This window comes from Dendrobates tinctorius, unplaced genomic scaffold (genome assembly GCF_039654945.1).
Source record: "Dendrobates tinctorius isolate UK_male_01 unplaced genomic scaffold, ASM3965494v1 ptg000010l, whole genome shotgun sequence".
NCBI classification, from domain to species: Eukaryota; Metazoa; Chordata; class Amphibia; order Anura; family Dendrobatidae; genus Dendrobates; species Dendrobates tinctorius.
The window spans coordinates 10,602,550-10,624,056 of NW_027361678.1; the positions used below are offsets into that span (position 1 = coordinate 10,602,550).

At 49.2% G+C, this 21,507-nt stretch overlaps 1 protein-coding gene across 2 annotated transcripts in view; it reads left to right on the top strand.

Annotated features, from left to right (window-relative positions):
• The window catches only part of BBOF1 (basal body orientation factor 1), a 102,203-nt gene that overhangs the window by 5,156 nt on the left and 75,540 nt on the right, over nucleotides 1-21,507 (top strand). For both annotated transcript variants that reach the window (XM_073586776.1, XM_073586779.1), the window contains exon 2: nucleotides 14,393-14,648. In XM_073586776.1, coding sequence (XP_073442877.1) covers nucleotides 14,393-14,648 — 256 coding nt within the window. The remainder of the gene's footprint in view (nucleotides 1-14,392; nucleotides 14,649-21,507) is intronic.

Consider the following 21,507-nt stretch of genomic DNA (forward strand, 5'->3'; position numbering starts at 1 on the left):
CTCCCACCATCTGCTCCACAGGAGTTCTCACCCTGCAGCAGACCCTCACCATCTGCTGCAGAGGAGACCCCACCCTGCAAGAAACCCCCACTCCAGACGAGATCCCAACTCACAGGGAACCCCCACTCCATAGGAGATCCCACCCTGCAGTAGACCCTCACCATCTGCTGCAGAGGAGATCCCACCCTGCAAGAAACCCCCACTCCAGAGGAGATTCCATCCCGCACAGAGCCCCCATTCCAGAGGAGATCCCACCCCACAGGAAACCCACATCATCTGCTCAAGAGGAAAATCCCACCATGCAGGAAACCCCCACTCCAGAGGAAATCCCACCCCTCAGGAAAGAAGAAAAAAGGTACTCCAGCGTAGAGAAACTTCATCTTTAATGGAAGATCCCACCACGCTGGAAACCCCCACTCCAGAGGAGATCCCACCCCTGTAGGAAACCCCACTCCAAAGGAGATCCCATCCCACAGGAGACCCGCACTCTAGAGGAGATTCATTCCACAGGAGACCTTCTCCATCTGCTTCATATGAGATCCACCCCACAGGAAAACTCCAACCCAGAGGAGGTCCCACCCCACAGGAGACATCCGCCATCTTTTGCAGAGGAGAACCCACCCCGCAGTAGATCTCCACCATCTGCTCCAGTGGAGGTCCCACCTCACAGCAAATCCCCACTCCAGAGGAGATTCTGCCCCACAGGAGTCTCAACCCAGTCCAGAGGAGATCCCACAGCACAGGAAACCCACACCATCTGCTCAAGAGGAAAATCCCACCATGCAGGAAACCCCCACTCCAGAGGAAATCCCACCCCTCAGGAAAGAAGAAAAAAGGTACTCGAGCGTAGAGAAACTTCGTCTTTAATGGAAGATCCCACCACTCTGGAAAGCCCCACTCCAGAGGAGATCCCACCCCTTTAGGAAACCCCCACTGCAAAGGAGATCCTATCCCACAGGAGACCCGCACTCTAGAGGAGATTCCATTCCACTGGAGACCCTCTCCATCTGCTTCATAGGAGATCCACCCCACAGGAAACCTCCACCCCAGAGGAGGTCCCACCCCACAGGAGACATCCACCATCTTTTGCAGAGGAGATCCCACCCCGCAGGAGATCTCCACCATCTTCTCCAGTGGAGGTCCCACCTCACAGGACACCCCCACTCCAGAGGAGATCCTGTCCCACAGGAGTCCCAACCAAGTCCAGAGGAGATCCCACAGCACAGGGGACCACCACTATCTGCTTCAGGGGAGATTCCACTGTCAGGAAACCGCCCACTCCAGACGATATCCCACCTCACCATCTGCTCCAGAGCAGATTCCACCCTGCAAGAGACCCCCACTATCTGCTCCAGAGGAGATCTTACCCCACAGGAAACCCTCATGCCAGAGAATATCCCACCCCGCTGGAAGCTCCCACTCCAGAAGAGATCCCACTGTGTAGGAAATTCCCACTCTAGAGGAGATCCCACCCTTCAGGAGACCCCCCAATCCAGAGTAGATGTCACACATTAGGAACCCCCACTCCAGAGAATATCTCACCCCATCATCTTCTCCAGAGAGAGACCACCCCGCAGGAGACCCCCCACCATCGGCTCCAGAGGAAATCCCACCCCACAGTAAACCTCCAATCCAGAGGAGATCCCTCCCTGCAGAAGGTCCCCAATCCAGAGGACATCCCACCCCACCATCTTTTCCAGAGAATATCCCACACAGTAGGTTTGAAGATCTGAGGTTCTGGGTTGTAATAATCACCTAGGCAGGTAAACAATGCAACTATTTTTTATTCCTTACATCCAAAATGCAATGTCACCAATCTACAAGATCCCCACCCCAAGGCCGGTAGTCCTAGTGCCCCCGTACCAGGCAATACTCACTGCATCCCAACTTTTAGTTGGCCCACAGATTTCGTATCTCCCGCCGGTAAAGTCTGTAGTAACAGTCTACGCTCCTCCAAATGATAGGTATCACAATCAAAGCCCATGTATCCAGCAACAACAGTTCCAACTAAAAAAGATCCTGAAATCCAGGCGACAGATCCTTCAACAGTAGCACGTGTGTTCAGCCCATCCGGCAACAGATATCCAAACTCCATAGACAATCCATACATGTCTCAGGATGTCATCCTTGATCCTCTCTCTTTGACGTCACTCCAACTACTCCCAACTCATAAAACATTTGCCTATAGCTCAAAGAATTAAGCATATTCAATAAGCCCATCACCTGGGATTGGAGGTGAGACCCCCTATGGTACAGCTCCCCTGACTCTACTTTACCCATCCACACAATGAGCCTAGTGGCTGGGAGAACAATAGCTTGAGACCCTGAAATACAGATGAGATTAATAGAATGATTGCTTTACCTTTAGCAGTCTTCTGTGTGGCCTTAGGAACACATAACATTTAGCCTGCACGTCTTAGGGTTCCATTACATTTAGCGATGCACCAGCGATCCTGACAACGATACGACCTGGTCAGGATCGCTGGTGCATCACTAAATGGTCGCTAGTGAGCTGCCAAACAGGCAGATCTCACCAGCGACGCAGCAGCGATAAGCGATCCGTTGGTGGTCGCCTGCGTCCTTGCGTCGCTAGTCGGCGCCAGCAGTACGCCAACGAGGAAAAAATGGCCCAGGACATTCGAGCGTGATCAGCGATATCCAGTAGGGGGGCGGTCGCAGGTACGTGTCACACAAAGCGAGATCGCTAGCAATATCGCTGTTGCGTCACAAAGTCGGTGATGCTTTAGCGATATCGCTAGCGATATCGCTGTGTAAAAGGCCCTTTACTCTGCTTGCTGTCACTGAATGGAAACCTTGATTCCTGAGGATAAACTGATGAAGAAGCAAATCTCTAATAAAACAGCCGTGGACTCCGCTCTACAGGCTTTGGTCCAATAGTCTTGAGTAAGTGGACAGCTTCTCACAGTAGGAAACCCCCACTCTAGAGATCCCACCTGCAGGAAACCCCCAATCTAGAAGAGATCCTACTCCACAGATGACTCCTACATCTGCTTCAGAAGAGATCCACCCCACATGAGACCCTCACTCCAAAGGAGATCCCATCCTCCCCAAGAAACCCCCACTCCAGATGAGATCCCACCATCTGCTCCAGTGGAGATCCCACCCCACAGGAAACCCCCACTCCAGAGGAGATCCGACAACGCAGGAGACCCCCAATCCAGAGGAGATACCACTCTTCCGGAGACCCCCTCCATGTGCTTTAGAGGAGATCCCACCACACTGGAGACCCTTACCATCTGCTGCAGAGGAGATCCCAACCCACAAGAGACTCCCACTCAAGAGGAGATCTCACCCCGCAGGAGACCCCACCATCTGCTGCAGAGGAAATCCTACCTCGCAGGAGACACCCACCATCTCCTGTAAAGGAGATCCCACCCCGCAGGATACCACCACTCCAGAGGAAATGCCACCCCACAGGAGATCTCCACCATTTGCTTCAGAGGAGATCTCACCCTACAGTAGACTCCCACTCTGAAGGAGATCACACCCCACAGGAGTCCTTATACCTTGGAGGAGACCACCACCCTAGAGAAAACCTGTATTCTATGCCAAAGCAAACTTCACCACAACACTGAGGTGAAGAACATGCCAGAGGAGCTTCTAAGTCTCAAAGGACCTCTGACTGGACTCCCTGTCTCATAGAAGACCCACTACCTTCTCCCTGCAGGAGACCCGAGCCCCAAAAAAGTCTACCTACAAGGAGACCATTACCCTGTGGAAAGACCCCCTCAGCTTGAAGGAGACTCCTCCAGAGGAGTTATCCACTTTTGCCTTAGAGGAAAACCCCACCATGGAGGAGGCCCCACAACTTGACATGGATGAGATTCCCGTCTTCTTCCAGGATGCTGGATGATATCACCACCCTTTGTCTAGGAGGAGACCCTGCCTCTCATTGCGGAGGAGACCCCACCCTGGAATATAGCACAAAAGATATAATGTTGGACTGCTGAATGCACAAAGTAATGCAGAGTCCGTTTCCACTCAGGACAGGAGGCAGGTGTCCGCTGCTCCACCGTACACATCATCCGGGGGAATAATCCAGCATTACTGGAACAAGACAGACATTCAACTGTACTGTAGACTGATAAAGATGGATGTATTAGATGCATTGATAGAATCATAGAATGTTAGCGTTGGAATTGATCTCCAGGGTCATAGTGTCCAATCCTCTGCTCAATGCAGGATTCATTAAATTATCTCAGACAATGTCTGTCAAATGTCTGAAGACTTCCATTAAAGAAGAACTCCCCACCTCTCATGGCAGCCTGTTCCACTCATTGATCACCCTCACTGTTAAAAAGTTTTTTCTAATATCTGTATCTTCTCCCTTTCAGTTTCATTCCATTGCTTCTCGTGTTTCCATTGTAGGGGTTCTACTCGCTCAGGTGCAGCGGGAGACAATCAGGAGGCAGGTTCCTTTAAAGTTCATGGGGTTTATTGCATCATAAACCCATAAAGCAGCACATAACCAAAAGAGATAGCCTTTAGCTAAGGCAAAAAGAGAATACAAATGTCCGTTACTTCAGACTCAGCCCTGGAGCCTCAGCACACACGGGAGTTTTAGTCCTCCCCACATACAGCACTGGGTTTCAGGAGTAGTCTAGCTTATAAAGTTCTAGCCACACCCACGAACCCAGCAGCTGACTGGTCACATGATTGTGACCTCACCACAGGTCCTTGCAAAACATCAGAAATAGAATGATATTAATTAGGGCTTACATTACAGAGCGCACCCATCTCTGAGCCACATACCTCCCATCAACTATACAACCCTTAGCCATGCCACACCATGTACAAATGAGAATAATGATGAACACTGTACACTGTGACAGCCCTTTAGATATTTGTAGACTCCTATTAAGTCTCCTCTTAGTCTTCTTTTTTGCAAGCTAAACATTTGCAAATCCTTTAACCGTTCCTTGTAGGACATACTTTGCAGTCTGCTCATCATCCTGGTAGCTCTTCTCTGAACTTGCTCCAGTTTTTTAATGTCTTTTTTAAAATGTGATGCCTAGAACTGGGCACAGTATTCCAGATGAGGCCTGACCAAGGAGGAGTAGGAGGGGATAATTACTTCACGTGGTCTACACTCTATGCTTCTGTTAATACATTCCAGCACTGTGTATGCCTTTTTGCTGCTGCATCACACTGTTGACTCATGTGCAGTCTGTGATCTATTAGTATACCCAAGTTTTTTTCACATGTGCTGTTGCTTAATTCTGTTCCTCCTATTCTGCAGACGTAATTTTCGTTTTTCTTGCCCAGATGTAGAATCTTGCTTTTCTCCCTGTTAAATACCATTCTGTTAGTCACTGCCCATTGTTCAAGCTTATCTAGATCCTTCTGAAACCTTTCTCTGACTTCTCTTGATTTAGCTATATCTCCCAGCTTTCCATCATCTGCAAATGTGATCAGTTTACCTTCAGTTCCCTTATCTAGATCAATTATAAAAATGTTGGACAACACTGGGGCCAGGACATAGCCTTGTGGTACTCCGATTGAAACACTTTTCCAATTGGATGTGCTAAATTTTTACAATTGGATGATAAAGTTCCATTAAGCAGCACTCCGCATATAAGGGTCTGCAGTAGAGTTGAGCGAAACAGGTTGGCCAGATTCAAAAGTCGCCGACTTTCGCCAAAGTCGGGTTTCGCCGAGCGAAACCCGACCATAGCGTGAGGTCGGCCATGCGGTCATCTGCCCGAGCGACAAAGTCGGATTTCACAGAATGCTTGCATGTGACTTTTTTTCAGCCAATGAGCAAGGACGTACACTGTGGGCAACGAGATGACGTGCAGCGTCCGGGGAGAGAGAGAGAGATTTCGCGCACTTTAAAAAAGCGGTCCGGCATGTAGGTGTCCTCCACTCCCTGCCAACTTTGCTTCCCCATTGACTTGCATTGGGTTTGCATTGGGTTTCGTGTTTCAGTCGGACCTCCGACTTTTCCCGATAGTCGGCCGATTTCGTTCGACTCGACTTTTGAGAAATTCGGGTTTCATGAAACCCGACTCGACCCTAAAAAAGGCAAATTCGCTCATCTCTAGTCTGCAGTATCGCCCTCTGCTTCTGACAAGAGCAGAGACTCGGCTACTTAATTAGATTTTTACCTAAGAATTATATATGGCATAAAAAGGGAAAAAATGTTTGTTCCATCGTTGAATTAAGTCCCAAAAATGGCTGGTAGGGGCTCCTACCTGTTTCTAGTGCACACTGTCAGCCATGTGATAAAACACTCCAGGATCGGCTTTGCTGGGGTCAAAGGTCACGTGCGTTCAGCATGAAACTCAGGCGCAGAGCTGGGATTCGGGTGAAACTGACCCTGGGTCAGGTTTATTAACGGTGAAAGCAATGCAAAAAAGGAAATAAAACATAAAACAAATCCTTGCCTGTCCGCCACTAACTAAACAATGGACAACCTAACTACCAACTGGCGGGCTTCTCCCGTCCAGCCAAACCACAGTTGCAGTGGGCACTGCTTCCACTCACGTGTGTCTCTCACACAGACAAGCTCTCTGTGTTCCCAGGCTGAGACACTCACACAACCACCTGGCATCCTTTTATATCCACCTCCTATTATTCATTAGCAAGCAGGTGCGATACTGACCAGACTAGGCCACATAGGAAAGGAATCTGGGCGAGATATACCTGCCCTCATCCACTATTCCCACATGATTCTCACATATCCCCCCCTTCTGCTCAGACCACTCCGGTCGAGCAATGACACCCGCCAAACAGTGCACTCGGGACATGGCATCTGCATTTCCCATCTGTACCCCTGGGCGGTGCTCCACCATAAAAGTGTAGGCCTGCAGGGCAAGGAACCACCGGGTCACCCGGCTATTCCGTTCCTTGTTCAAGTGCATCCACTTGAGAGGGGCATGGTCAGTGATCAGTCTGAACTTTCGGCCCACCAGGTAATATTTGAGGGCCTCTAGAGCCCACTTAATGGCGAGGCACTCTTTTTCTACGACTGCATACCTTTGCTCGTGTTTATTCAGCTTCCTGCTGAGATAGAGGACTGGGTGTTCCACTCCGTCCCTCACTTGTGAGAGTACGGCCCCGATACCGGTATCAGAGGCATCCGTTTGTACCACAAACTCACTGCGGAAGTCCGGAGTCACCAGTACGGGCTGAGAGCAAAGTGCCCGTTTTAGGCTATGGAAGGCTTCTTCAGCCGCTAAACTCCATTTAATCATGACGGAGTCTTTCCCTTTTGTAAGATACGTCAGGGGGGTAGCGATGGCTGCAAAATTGGGTATGAACCGGCGATAATAACCGGCGATCCCCAGGAAGGCTTGCACCTGCTTCTTGTTGACAGGTTGTGGCCAGTCCTGAACCGCCTGAATCTTATCAACCTGGGGTTTAACAACACCCCTCCCAATTACATACCCCAAATACCGGGCTTCTTCTAGCCCGATGTGACATTTCTTGGGGTTCGCGGTTAGACCTGCCTCCCACAGGTCGTCAATCACAGCTTGTACTTTCTGGAGATGAGTCTCCCAGTCCAAGCTGTAAATGACAATGTCCAAATAGGTCGAAGCATACTGCCTATGTGGCCTCAGGACTCGATCCATCAGTCTCTGGAAGGTCGCCGGTGCTCCGTGCAGACCAAACGGCATATACACATACTGAAATAGACCTTCTGGGGTAGCAAATGCTGTCTTTTCTCTGGCAGCCTCCACCAGAGGGATCTGCCAATACCCCTTTGTTAGGTCTAGGGTCGTAATATACCAGGCTTTTCCTAACCGATCTATCAACTCGTCGACCCGGGGCATGGGGTAGGCATCAAATTTTGAGACCGCTTTCAGTTTCCTGAAGTCATTGCAGAACCGGATGGTGCCGTCCGGTTTAGGAATTAGCACAATCGGGCTGGACCAAGCACTGTGCGATTCCTCAATGACACCTAACTCTAACATTGCCTTCACTTCTCGGGAAATGGCTTCACGGTGCTCTTCCGGGATTCGGTAGGGCTTTACGTGAACTGTGACACCAGGTTCCGTTACGATGTCATGTTTTATTAGCGTAGTCTGCCCGGGTTTTTCTGAGAAAAACTTTTGGTTGTGAAGTAGAAACTGCCTGACCTCAGTCTTTTGCCGCTCCGAGAGAGTCTCTGCAACCCGTACCTCCGGTACGGTATGCGAGCAGACAGGACGGGCCAGCTCCGCTGACAAGGCAGACCGATCCTTCCAGGGCTTTATCAGATTTACATGATAAATCTGTTCAGGTTTCCGTTTACCTGCCTGGTATACTTTGTAGTTTACTTCACCAACTCTTTCCTTGATCTCAAAGGGGCCCTGCCACTTTGCCAGGAACTTACTGTCCACCGTGGGGACCAGGATCAACACCCTATCTCCGGGTGCAAACGTACGGATCTTGGCGCCCCTATCATAGATTCTTTTTTGGGCTCCTTGAGCCTGTATCATGTGTTCTTTGACGATTGGCATAACAGCCGCAGTACGGTCCTGCATTTGTGTGACGTGATCCATCACTGTTTTAAACGGAGTGACCTGACCCTCCCAGGTTTCTTTTGCAACGTCTTAACAGTCCGCGAGGACGTCGGGCGTACAATAACTCGAAAGGCGAGAATCCCGTGGAAGACTGGGGTACTTCCCTGATGGCAAAAAGCAAATACGGAATTAAATAGTCCCAGTTCTTCCCATCCTTGTCTATCACCTTTCTCAGCATCTGCTTCAGAGTTTTATTGAACCGTTCGACCAACCCGTCTGTTTGAGGGTGATACACGGATGTGCGTAACGGTTCGATTTGTAACAATCGGCAGAGCTCCTTCATTACCCTGGACATAAAGGGGGTCCCCTGGTCGGTGAGTATCTGTTTTGGTATACCGACCCGGCTAAACACATGCACCAGTTCCTTGGCAATCGTCTTGGTGGCCGTGTTACGCAAAGGGATGGCCTCCGGGTAACGAGTGGCATAATCCAAGATGACCAGGATATGTTGGTGTCCACGTGCAGACCGTGGAAGGGGCCCAACTAAATCCATCCCAATCCTCTCAAACGGGACTTCAATAATGGGTAGGGGTACCAAAGGGCTACAGAACCGGGGCTTAGGTGCAGAGGCTTGGCAGTCAGGACAAGACTCACAATATACACGGATATCGTGATGCATGCCTGGCCAAACAAAACAGTGTAATATCCTTTCGGTGGTTTTCTGGACTCCCAGGTGACCTCCCATCACGTCCGTGGGCCAGGTCCAGCACCTGCCGCCGGTAGGGTTTTGGCACGACTAATAGTTGCACCGTATCTTCCCCCTTTTTCTCTACCTGATAGAGTAAATCATTCTCCAGAACCATGTAAGGATATGCCAGCCTAGAGCCAGGTTCTACGGGTACCCCATTTATCACTTTTACTTTTGTCCTAGCCTGAGAAAGGGTAGGATCCTTTATTTGCTCGCTTTGGAAGTCATCTTTCTGAACTTCTAAATCCGGCAAACGGGGAGGTGGACGGCTTTCAGCCTCCTCCTCTTCCCCGGTCTCCTCCGTATCACCCGCCATGACTGAAAATGGGAACTGCAGGTCATTTCCCGCAGACTCTTCCCCCGAGTCTTCCGGGGAGACCTCTTCCCGGGGTTCGGGACCCACACGCGCCCTGGGAGAAGAATCATGTACACTATTACCCGAAGGCATCAACTGATTCTCCCACAATTGCCAGAAGTGGGGAAAATCCCGGCCCAGGATAACATCATGCAATAACGCCGGGATGAGTCCCACTTTATGTTGCACAGACCCATAGGAAGTTGTAATGCATATGACCGTGGTGAGGTACGAACAGGTGTCTCCATGCACACACATTACAGAAAATTTGTCTGATGGTCCAGTCGGGGCTGACACCAGACTGGCCTTCACCAGAGTCACCACACTTCCCGAGTCTAACAATGCCACCACATTTTTGCCATCAACAGTTAAATCACACAAGTGTTTTTCCACATCCTTTTGACCGGCATTCACACTCACTACCCGTGCAACCATAGACATGCGGTTTTTAGAGTCTGTGACGTCGCACTGCATGGGTTCAGTAGTGACCGGACAGTTCGCAGCAATATGTCCCATCTCTTGGCAGCGGAAACACCTAACGGGCCCCTTGCTTAGACCATAGTTCGTTACTCTCGGCCTCGCAGTGCGGGCAGTCCCGTTTTCCTCCCCCACTGTCTTAGGGATTTTTCCATCTCCCCTACTCCCTGGAACAGTCTTACCGGTTCCACGTGGAGATGATGAAGAACGAGGTGGGGTAGCGTCGTCTCGGAGTCCTTCCGCCACGGAGTAACGTTCAACCAGATCCACCAGTTGATCTGCCGTCGTAGGATTTCCATGGCTTACCCACTTCCTCAGGGCTGGCGGTAGAGCTCTCAGGTACTTGTCCATGACGACTCTCTGGATTATCTCTGGCGCTGTCAGCACCTCGGGTTGTAGCCACTTCTTCGTCACGTGGATCAGGTCGAACATATGTGACCGGCTGATAAGTCCATTGATGCACTCTCTGTGCATGGACAGCGGTCGTCACTCCCAGCCGGGCCAAGATCTCGGCTTTCAGTTTGTCAAAGTCCTGCGCAGCTTCAGGCTCTAAGTCATAATAAGCCTTTTGGGCCTCACCGGAAAGAAACGGGGCAATCAGGCCGGCCCATCTTGCCTTCGGCCATTTTTCTCGCAACGCCGTCCGTTCAAACGTAGTCAGGTATGCCTTGACGTCATCTTCTGTCGTCATCTTCTGCCAGTACCGACTCACGTGAATCACTCTCGACTCGGCTTCCAGGTTAACCTCAGGTAAGCTTGCCAAGCGCTGCGCCACCTGCTGGAGAAGCGAACGATCGGTAACTGTCATGTCCACCAACTCCTTCAGCTGGGCCATCATCACCCGATTAGCTTCTTGCTGGACGGCGGTGGACTGTACCAGCGCTTTCACCACGTCCTCCATGCTCATGCTTGCAACGTGATGCCCGCGTTCTCCACCACAATGTGATAAAACACTCCAGGATCGGCTTTGCTGGGGTCAAAGGTCACGTGCGTTCAGCATGAAACTCAGGCGCAGAGCTGGGATTCGGGTGAAACTGACCCTGGGTCAGGTTTATTAACGGTGAAAGCAATGCAAAAAAGGAAATAAAACATAAAACAAATCCTTGCCTGTCCGGCACTAACTAAACAATGGACAACCTAACTACCAACTGGCGTGCTTCTCCCGTCCAGCCAAACCACAGTTGCAGTGGGCACTGCTTTCACTCACGTGTGTCTTTCACACAGACAGGCTCTCTGTGTTCCCAGGCTGAGACACTCACACAACCACCTGGCATCCTTTTATATCCGCCTCCCATTATTCATTAGCAAGCAGGTGCGATACTGACCAGACTAGGCCACATAGGAAAGGAATCTGGGCGAGATATACCTGCCCTCATCCACTATTCCCACATGATTCTCACAGCCAGTAAGATGTCCTCTCTTTCCCACCATCCCATTTCCAGTTCTCTTTTTAGGGTACGTTGCCCCATTCCCTGTTGGCACACGTTTATAAGTGTTTCCTTGAGGTTTCCAAAAAGACATACTGATAGGAAATTTAGATTGTGAGCCCCAATGGGGACAGTGATGATAATGTGTGCAAACTGTAAAGCGCTGCGGAATATGTTAGCGCTATATAAAAATAAAGATTATTATTATTATCTCACAAATATAAAAAATCAGAAGAATATTTATACAGCACTGGCAAAAATTAAGAGACGACTGCACTGTTTTATAAAAATCAGCTTCTCTACATGCCTGACAGCCATTCCATTCCAGTGTCAGTTGAATTCCAACCAGAGTACACCTCATTCTACTGAATGTGCTTCTGATAAGGTGATCCCCTGAACCATATCTTATTTAACGAAGGAAAGTATAAAAAAACGTACTGTGGTGTTCACAATCCTCTTGCAATAGGACAAACTGGATGGCAAAACAAGTGCTAGTAATATCCCAAAAGTAATAGGAATGAAAAAATAACTTTTAACCAAAGGAGTTGAAAAGAAAAGTCTTGAGTGAGGAAAAGAAGGGCTCAGTTCTGGCTTTACTAGCAGAGGGATCCAGTGAGCCTCATGTTGCCTCCATCCTTAAAATTTCTAATACAGCAGTCCATTACAACTAGGTCAATGTGTGAATGAAGGACCACCACATCAAATCCCTGTCATGGGCAGCCCAATCTCCAGACCTGAACCTCACTGAAATCCTCTGGAATGTAATCTAGGGGAAGATGGATAGTCACAAGCCATCAAACAAAGAACTGCTTACATTTTAGTACCAGGAGTGGCATAAGGTCACCCAAAAGCAGTGTGAAAGACTGGTGGCAAGCATGCCAAGACGCATGAAAGCTGTGATTAAACATCATGGTTATTCCACAAAATATTGATTTCTGAACTCTTCCTGAGTAAAAACATTAGTATTGTTGTTTCTAAATGATTATGAACTTGTTTTCTTAGCATTATTTGAGGTCTACAAGCACTGCATTTTTTGTTATTTTGACCATTTCTCATTTTCTGAAAATAAATATAAAATTTAGTGGTTGTATATTCGGAGACATGTTGTCAGTAGTTTATAGAATAAAAGAGCAATTTACATTTTACTCAAATATACCTATAAAGCGAAAAATCAGACAAACTGAAAGTTTTGCAGTGGTCTCTTAATTTTTGCCAGAGCTGTATAAACAAAAATATTAGGCTGGTTTCACATTAGCGCTTTTTAAGCGCACGCACGGCCGGGGGTAGCTCCGCCCCCGAGCCGGCTCTCTGCCCGGCGTGCCCGCCCCTTGCTTGTAGCGCCGCCTCCTAGCGGACAGCGGCGCCTGCGATCAGCGCACCCTATCTTTAGCATAGGGTGCGCAAATCGTGCGCAGGCCGTGCGCTAGTTGCGCTTTGACCTGCGCTGCGCACTTTTGATGGTGCGCCGTGCGCGCCAAAATCCGAAAAGTTCGATTTTGGCGCGCACGGCGCACCGTCAAAAGTGCGCAGCGCAGGTCAAAGCGCAACTAGCGCACGGCCTGCGCACGATCTGTGCACCCTATGCTAAAGATAGGGTGCGCCGATCGCAGGCGCCGCTGTGCGCTAGGAGGCGGTGCTACAAGCAAGGGGCGGGCACGCCGGGCAGAGAGCCGGCTCGGGGGCGGAGCTACCCCCGGCCGTGCGTGCGCTTAAAAAGCGCTAATGTGAAACCAGCCTTACACGGGTCTACAAAAAATTTTTTTTTTAATCATTGTAGGTGACTTTGAACTTTTCTGAATCATCTTTTTGTCCTGATTTCAAAAATGTATATAGCTTTTCTGTAGCAGGTATAGTTTTCATGGAGCAGCAGCATTATAATAAGGTATAGGAAATATACTGGTGACATTAAGAAAACAGTAATCTACACATCAGAAAAAAAATGCTTCACCTTACAAATCAGTTTTTATTGAACCAAAATAATTTCACATGAAAGATAGAAAGCAAAATATGAGCAGAAATTAAAATTGCTTGACACTAGACTGTCGCTGATACGATTTTTCAGGGTTGTCCCTATATAACATCCAACAGTAATCTGCCATCATTGAGTCATTCCAAAAACCCTGGCAACGGTGATCCATTACTTTAATGTCCTGGTGAAACCACTCACCTTGTTCATCGCTTACATCCCCAAGATTTTGAGGTAAGAAATCTAAATGTGAATGCAAAATGTGCATTTTCAGAGACATGCGACATCCAAGACACTGGTATGCATTTAGCAGTTCCTCAACACCTTCAACATATTCTGGAGATTTTTCTTTTCCTAAGAAGTTTTCACAGATCCACTTGAAGCTTTTCCAAGATCTCACTTCCTTATCGCTTAGAGTTCCTTCATCATCTCTCGTAAGCTCTCTGATCTGAGGACCAACAAATACCCTTCCTTCAGTTTTGCTGGTGAGAAATACTGGAGAATTTCTGTGAAATGTACTGGAACCCTTGTGAATTTGTCTTTGCCATGGCTTTCACAAAGTTTTTAGTCAATCCCATCTTTATATGTAGTGGAGGAAGAAAGATTTTGGTTGGAGCATCTAAAGGATTATGCTGAACATTGTCTCTACCTGGAGCATAGATGTTTCTCTGTCCCCAATCATGACGAACGTAATGCTCTACTGTATTTCTACTGTCCCATAAACACAAGAAGCAACAATATTTTGTGAAACCTCCTTGCATTCCCATTAGCAGACCAATCACTTTCAAATCTCCAGAGATATTCCATTGATGATGCTTATATTGTATAGCATCCAAAACAGATTTTCATAACTTTCCTTTAGATGACATGAGTGAGAAATAGGGATTGATGGTTTCATATTTCCATTGTGAAGCAACACTGCTTTCAAACTTCTCTGACCTTTTTTTGTAGGAAGAAGGCGGCTGGGAAACGTGAAACATTATCCAAAGTGGATAAGGAGTCAGAGGTGGAGAGAGCGAAGGCGAGTGCGGCTGTGTGGGAGGCCCGGCTGAAGATGACGGCATTCTCAAGAGCAGAGTATCGGGAGGCTGCACGCAGTCTGGCGCACAACAATGCGGAGCTGACCAAGAACAAAGAGCAACTGGAGAAGGACATGTTGGATGTCATCGGGTTCCTCAAAAAGCAGGATGAGAAGAAAGAAGAGATGGTAAATTAATTTGACGAATTCACAAATTATAAAACTTCTGCTGAAAAGGAGTTCAAAGATGAGGCCCCCAGTTCTTCCAGAACTCAAAAAACAGATTGTTCTCTAGAAGCCGGTGATCCTGTATCTCTTCCTGCTATACCCTTTTGATTCCAGCAGTGTTCTGGATGAAACCTTCCCACTTTGTATCTTGGCTACCACTCTGCTTCTCATATCACCATTATGTTTACAAAGTTGTGAACATTCACGGCGCATACCGTATATAAAGAAAAAGCTAGTGTTAAAGTGCCAGAAAATGTCTACATAGAATAGATAACCAGTTCAGTACAGATGAATCGTATATTCATACCAAGAAAATGCACACAGGAGCCATGTGTAGCAAAAAAACATAGGAAGTTTATTGATTACATTACAAAAAAAAAAGTGTGAAACCACAAAATGGCGCCACATTCCCACATGCAATATATAACAGGAGGAATATGAAATTGTTTGCATCTCCATCATACATATAGCAAATCTATGTACCTTGATGGAAATACAGTATACTAATTTACTGTATATACTCATGTATAAGCCGAGTTTTTCAGCACAGTTTTTTGAGCTGAAAGCAACCCCCTCGGCTTATATACGAGTCAATTGTCTCAGAAAGCCGGTGGGGAGCGGCGGAACAGCAGGTCACATAGGAAGGAGGCTAAAGCACACAGTTACAGCTGCAGCCACCGGGTTCCAGCACAGTGGCACACTCGCTGCATCTCTATTCCGGCGCCAGCACCATTTTCAGCCGAGCGATCATGTGGCCCCGCTTATTAAGGTAATGAATATGCACGCCTCTCCACTCCATAGGCGTGGAGTGAATATTCATTACCTTAATGAGTGGAGCCACGTGATCTCTCAGCCGCAGGAGCTGCTGGCGCCAGAACGAGATGCTGCGATGGCACGCAGGAAGGTGAGTAGGATGTTTTGTTTTTTTTTAAATAGGAACCATGCAAACAAGGATAGCGGATTATGAGTCATGCATGTAAGGACAAGGATTAAGGAGCCATACATACAAGGGTAGCGATGGGGGAGCCATGCATACAAGGACAGGGACCCGGGAGCCATGCATACTAGGATAAGGATGGGGGAACAATGTGTACCCGGCTTATACTAGAGTCAATAAATTTACCCAGTATTTCATGGCAAAATTTGGTGCCTCGGCTCATACTCTAGTATATACAATATATAAGATCAAAAAGATATTAGATGAAAAATGGTTTAAATCAAAGGGACAGGTGAACTAAGCAAACAGATGACAAGAGTGCAGCATATAACATAGGTCATTACACCAGTGGGATGTGGTGACAGGCCCCGACGCTCGTTTTGGCGTACTGCCTTCGTCTGGGGGTGGCATCACACAAACAGGAGCTTGTTTATATACATTTATGGGACTAATCGGCACGAAGGATGCATATAAGGTTTTAAGTAGTCGTTAACTTGAATATGTCAGTAGGAGTCTGGAATCAAACAGAAATAAGTCGTATTTAACTCAACCAGGGTGGGCAGGTCTCAATTAGATATGAATTACTGGCATCACAGTCAGAAATTAAATTACACTTCCAAAGGCGAGGCCAAAGAATCCACTTTTTTACATTGTTTTAATGCATGATTTTGATTTTTGTAATGTTCTAATTAATAAACTTTCTATATTTTTTTGCTACATTTGGTTCTCATATTACCAGTGTAACCTGACCATCCTGCATTCGTTAAAATATACAGGAAGTGCCAAAAATTCCATCTCATCATTTACACTCTCCTTCCACTGTAACCCTTTTAACTACTTTCCCCCTTCTCCTCCCCCTGACATTGTTCTCATCATTTACACCCTACTCCCCCTGTCATTGTTCTCATAATTTACGCCCTCCTCCCGCTGTCACTGCTTTCGCCATTTACGGCCTCCTCCCTCTGTCACTGCTCTCGTCATTTACACACTCCTCCCAATGTCACTGCTCTCGTCATTTACACCCAGCTCCCGCTGTCACTGTTTGTCATTTACGGCCTCCTCCTTCTGTCACTGCTCTTGTCATTTACGCCCTCCTCCCGCTGTCACTGCTCGTCATTTACACCCTCCTCCCGCTGTCACTGCTCGTCATTTACACACTCCTCCCAATGTCACTGCTCTCGTCATTTACACCCTCCTCCCGCTGTCACTGCTCGTCATTTACGGCCTCTTCCTTCTGTCACTGCTCTTGTCATTTACGCCCTCCTCCCGCTGTCACTGCTCGTCATTTAAGCCCTCCTCCCTCTATCACTGCTCGTCATTTACACACTCCTCCCGATGTCACTGCTCTCGTCATTTACACCCTCCTCCCGCTGTCACTGCTCTCGTCATTTGCGCCCTCCTCCCGCTGTCACTGATATCGTCATTTACACTCTTCCCCCGCTGTCACTGCTCGACATTTACAGCCTCCTCCTTCTGTCACTGCTCTTGTCATTTATGCCCTCCTCCCACTGTCACTGATCTCGTCATTTACGCCCTCCTTCCGCTGTCACAGCTCTCGTCATTTACGCCCTTCTCCTGCTGTAACTGCTCCCGTCATTTACGCCCTCCTCCCGCTGTCACTGCTCGTCATTTACACCCTCCTCCCGCTGTCACTGCTCGTCATTTACACACTCCTCCCAATGTCACTGCTCTCGTCATTTACACCCTCCTCCCGCTGTCACTGCTCGTTATTTACGGCCTCTTCCTTCTGTCACTGCTCTTGTCATTTACGCCCTCCTCCCGCTGTCACTGCTCGTCATTTAAGCCCTCCTCCCTCTATCACTGCTCGTCATTTACACACTCCTCCCGATGTCACTGCTCTCGTCATTTACACCCTCCTCCCGCTGTCACTGCTCTCGTCATTTGCGCCCTCCTCCCGCTGTCACTGATATCGTCATTTACACTCTTCCCCCGCTGTCACTGCTCGACATTTACAGCCTCCTCCTTCTGTCACTGCTCTTGTCATTTATGCCCTCCTCCCGCTGTCACTGATCTCGTCATTTACGCCCTCCTTCCGCTGTCACAGCTCTCGTCATTTACGCCCTTCTCCTGCTGTAACTGCTCCCGTCATTTACGCGCTCCCCCCGCTGTCACTGATCTCGTCATTTACACCCTCCTCCCGCCGTCACAGCTCTCGTCATTTACACCCTACTCCCGCTGTCACTGCTCTCGTCATTTACGCCCTCCCCCCGCTGTCACAGCTCTCGTCATTTACGCCTTCCTCCCGCTGTCACAGCTATCGTCATTTACGCCTTCCTCCCGCTGTCACTGCTTTCGTCATTTACGCCTTCCTCCCGCTGTCACAGCTATCGTCATTTACGCCCTCCTCCCGCTGTCACTGCTCTCGTCATTTACGCCCTCCCCCCGCTGTCACTGATCTCGTCATTTACACCCTCCTCCCGCTGTCACAACTCTCGTCATTTACGCCCTCCTCCCGCTGTCACAGCTCTCGTCATTTACGCCTTCCTCCCGCTGTCACTGCTCTCGTCATTTACGCCCTCCCCCCGCTGTCACTGATCTCGTCATTTACACCCTCCTCCCGCTGTCACAGCTCTCGTCATTTACGCCTTCCTCCCGCTGTCACAGCTATCATCATTTACTCCCTCCCCCCGCTGTCACAGCTCTCGTCATTTACGCCTTCCTCCCGCTGTCACAGCTATCGTCATTTACGCCCTCCTGCTGTCACTGCTCTCATCATTTACGCCCTCCCCCCGCTGTCACTGATCTCGTCATTTACGCCCTCCCCCCGCTGTCACTGATCTCGTCATTTACGCCTTCCTCCCGCTGTCACAGCTATCGTCATTTACGCCCTCCTCCTGCTGTCACTGCTCTCGTCATTTACGCCCTCCCCCCGCTGTCACTGATCTCGTCATTTATGCCCTCCTCCTGCTGTCACAGCTCTCGTCATTTACACCCTCCCCCCGCTGTCACTGATCTCGTCATTTATGCCCTCCCCTCGCTGTCACTGATTTCATCATTTACACCCTCCTCCTGCTGTCACTGCTCTCGTCCTTTACACCCTCCTCCCGATGTTATGTAGGGTGGTAGCCGTGGCAGTAGGCTGTACAGTTCCCACACCCTGGCGCCCCAAAGATAAAATGCAATGTCCTTTCTACTGCATGTGCAGCATATGCCACAGCACACTTACAGGCTCTGTCAGATTCCCCTCAGCTGCTGTCATATCGGCTCCTCATCCATGAGCTTCACAAATCACTTTAGACACGAGGTCTTTTTCCAACAGTTTAACTTTAATAGACAGCAGCGTATTCATCACGTGGGCAATTCACACAGAGCCACGTATTCTGCACTTTCCCTGCCTTCTGGGCAGACTCTATTCCTTCTGTATCCTCTCTCCTTTTCCTTCCGGCATTCGCTGCCGTATCTCGAGTCAAACGCTGATCTGTCAGTGCCTTCCTTTTACCTGCCGAGAGAGAGAAACAGCTTCACTCAAAATAAGTCTCGTTTGTCTTGCAGATAGTGCTAGAGTTTATTCCAAATTCACCACAGGGTTATACAAATAGAGTGATAATGAGTTACGAGGTTAATGAGGTACGAGGTACCTCATTAATCTCGTACCTCATTATCACTCTACTGTATTTGCATTACCTTGTGGTGAATTTTGAATAAACTCTAGCACTATCTGCAAGACAAACGAGACTTATTTTGAGTGCGGCTGTTTCTCTTCTTGTCATGATTTTTGGACTGAGTCCCAGGTTCAGCCAGCACCTGATTTTTCAATGGAGTGCACGTCATTCATTCTTTTATTCCTTTTACCTGCAATCTGGGCAACCTCTTTGGACAGTCCGTGTCCCATCTGTGCCTTCCACGTCACCAGCTCCCTGTCAACCCCACGTCCGGTTCCAATTGGGAAAGGTGTCAGGAAATCCATCTCAGCTGCTTACGCCCTGGTCTTAGACCCCGGGTCCATCCTGAGGATGTTCCTTTTGAGCTGGTGCTCGACTGCACTATTCTCCAGCCTGGGGCCCCTTCCTGCCGTAGCAGCTTTATCGCCACGGCCTGTAACTATCTGCTCCAATGCTACCCACACGCCCGGCCATGGGAAATGGTGCCCGGGCTTCTGCCTCTAATCTAATCAGGAAGTCCGTCTGCTATCTTAACCCCTGTGCTGCCTGTACCTTACTACACTTCTTTCTATTCTTTGCTAGCCTATCTCTATGATGCCCCCCTCTACTTTAATCCCCTATGGTCCTATACTATGTCCTAATCTATCCCTAAGCTTAAGCACAATATGGAAATGCACCACATTACAGTACATGACAATAACATTAGGAAACTACACATTACATTAATAAACAGTGAGGTGCCGCATGTCGTCAAGTGAACAGCGTCCAGGAGAGAGAAGGCACGTGAGGGTCCCCGTCACCTTCTTACACTTACACCTCTCGTCATTTATGCCCTCTTCCTGCTGTTATAATCTCGTCATTTACGCCCTCTTCCCGCTGTCACTTATCATTTATGCCCTCCTCCTGCTGTCACTGATCTAGTAATTTACGCCCTCCTCCTGCTGTCACCGATCTGGTCATTTACACCCTACTCCCGCTGTCACTGCTCTCGTCATTTACGCCTTACTCTCGCTGTCGCTGCTTTCATCATTTACGCCCTCCTCCCGCTGTCACCGCTCTCGTCATTTACGCCCTCCTCCCGCTGTCACCGCTCTCGTCATTTACGCCCTCCTCCCGCTGTCACTGCTCTCGTCATTTACGCCCTCCTCCCGCTGTCACCGCTCTCGTCATTTACGCCCTCCTCCCGCTGTCACTGCTCTCGTCATTTGCGCCCTCCTCCCACTGTCACTGCTCTTGTCATTTACGCCCTCCTCCCACTGTCACTGCTCTTGTCATTTACGCCCTCCTCCCGCTGTCACTGCTCTCGTCATTTACGCCCTCCTCCCGCTGTCGCTGCTCTCGTTATTTGCGCCTTCCTCCCGCTATCACTGCTCTCGTCATTTACACCCTACTCCCGCTGTCACTGTTCTCGTCATTTAAACCCTACTCCCACTGTCACTGCTCTCGTCATTTACGCCTTACTCTCGCTGTCGCTGCTCTCATCATTTACGCCCTCCTCCCGCTGTCGCTGCTCTCGTTATTTGCGCCTTCCTCCCGCTATCACTGCTCTCGTCATTTGCGCCCTCCTCCTGCCGTCACTGCTCTCGTCATTTACGCCCTCATCCTGCTGTCACTGTTCTCGTCATTTACGCCCTCCTCCCGCTGTCACTGCTCTCGTCATTTACGCCCTCCTCCCGCTGTCACTGCTCTCGTCATTTACGCCCTCCTCCTGCTGTCACTGCTCTCGTCATTTGCGCCCTCCTCCCGCTGTCACCGCTTTCGTCATTTACGCCATCCTCCCGCTGTCACCGCTCTCGTCATTTACGCCCTCCTCCCGCTGTCACCGCTCTCGTCATTTACGCCCTCCTCCTGCTGTCACCGCTCTCGTCATTTACACCCTTCTCCCGCTGTCACCGCTCTCGTCATTTATGCCCTCCCGCTGTCACCGCTCTCGTCATTTACGCCCTCCTCCCGCTGTCACTGCTCTCGTCATTTGCGCCCTCCTCCCGCTGTCACTGCTCTTGTCATTTACGCCCTCCTCCCACTGTCACTGCTTTTGTCATTTACGCCCTCCTCCCGCTGTCAGTGCTCTCGTCATTTACGCCCTCCTCCCGCTGTCGCTGCTCTCGTTATTTGCGCCTTCCTCCCGCTATCACTGCTCTCGTCATTTGCGCCCTCCTCCCACTGTCACTGCTCTCGTCATTTACACCCTCATCCTGCTGTCACTGCTCTTGTCATTTATTCCCTCCTCCCGCTGTCATTGCTCTCGTCATTTACGCCC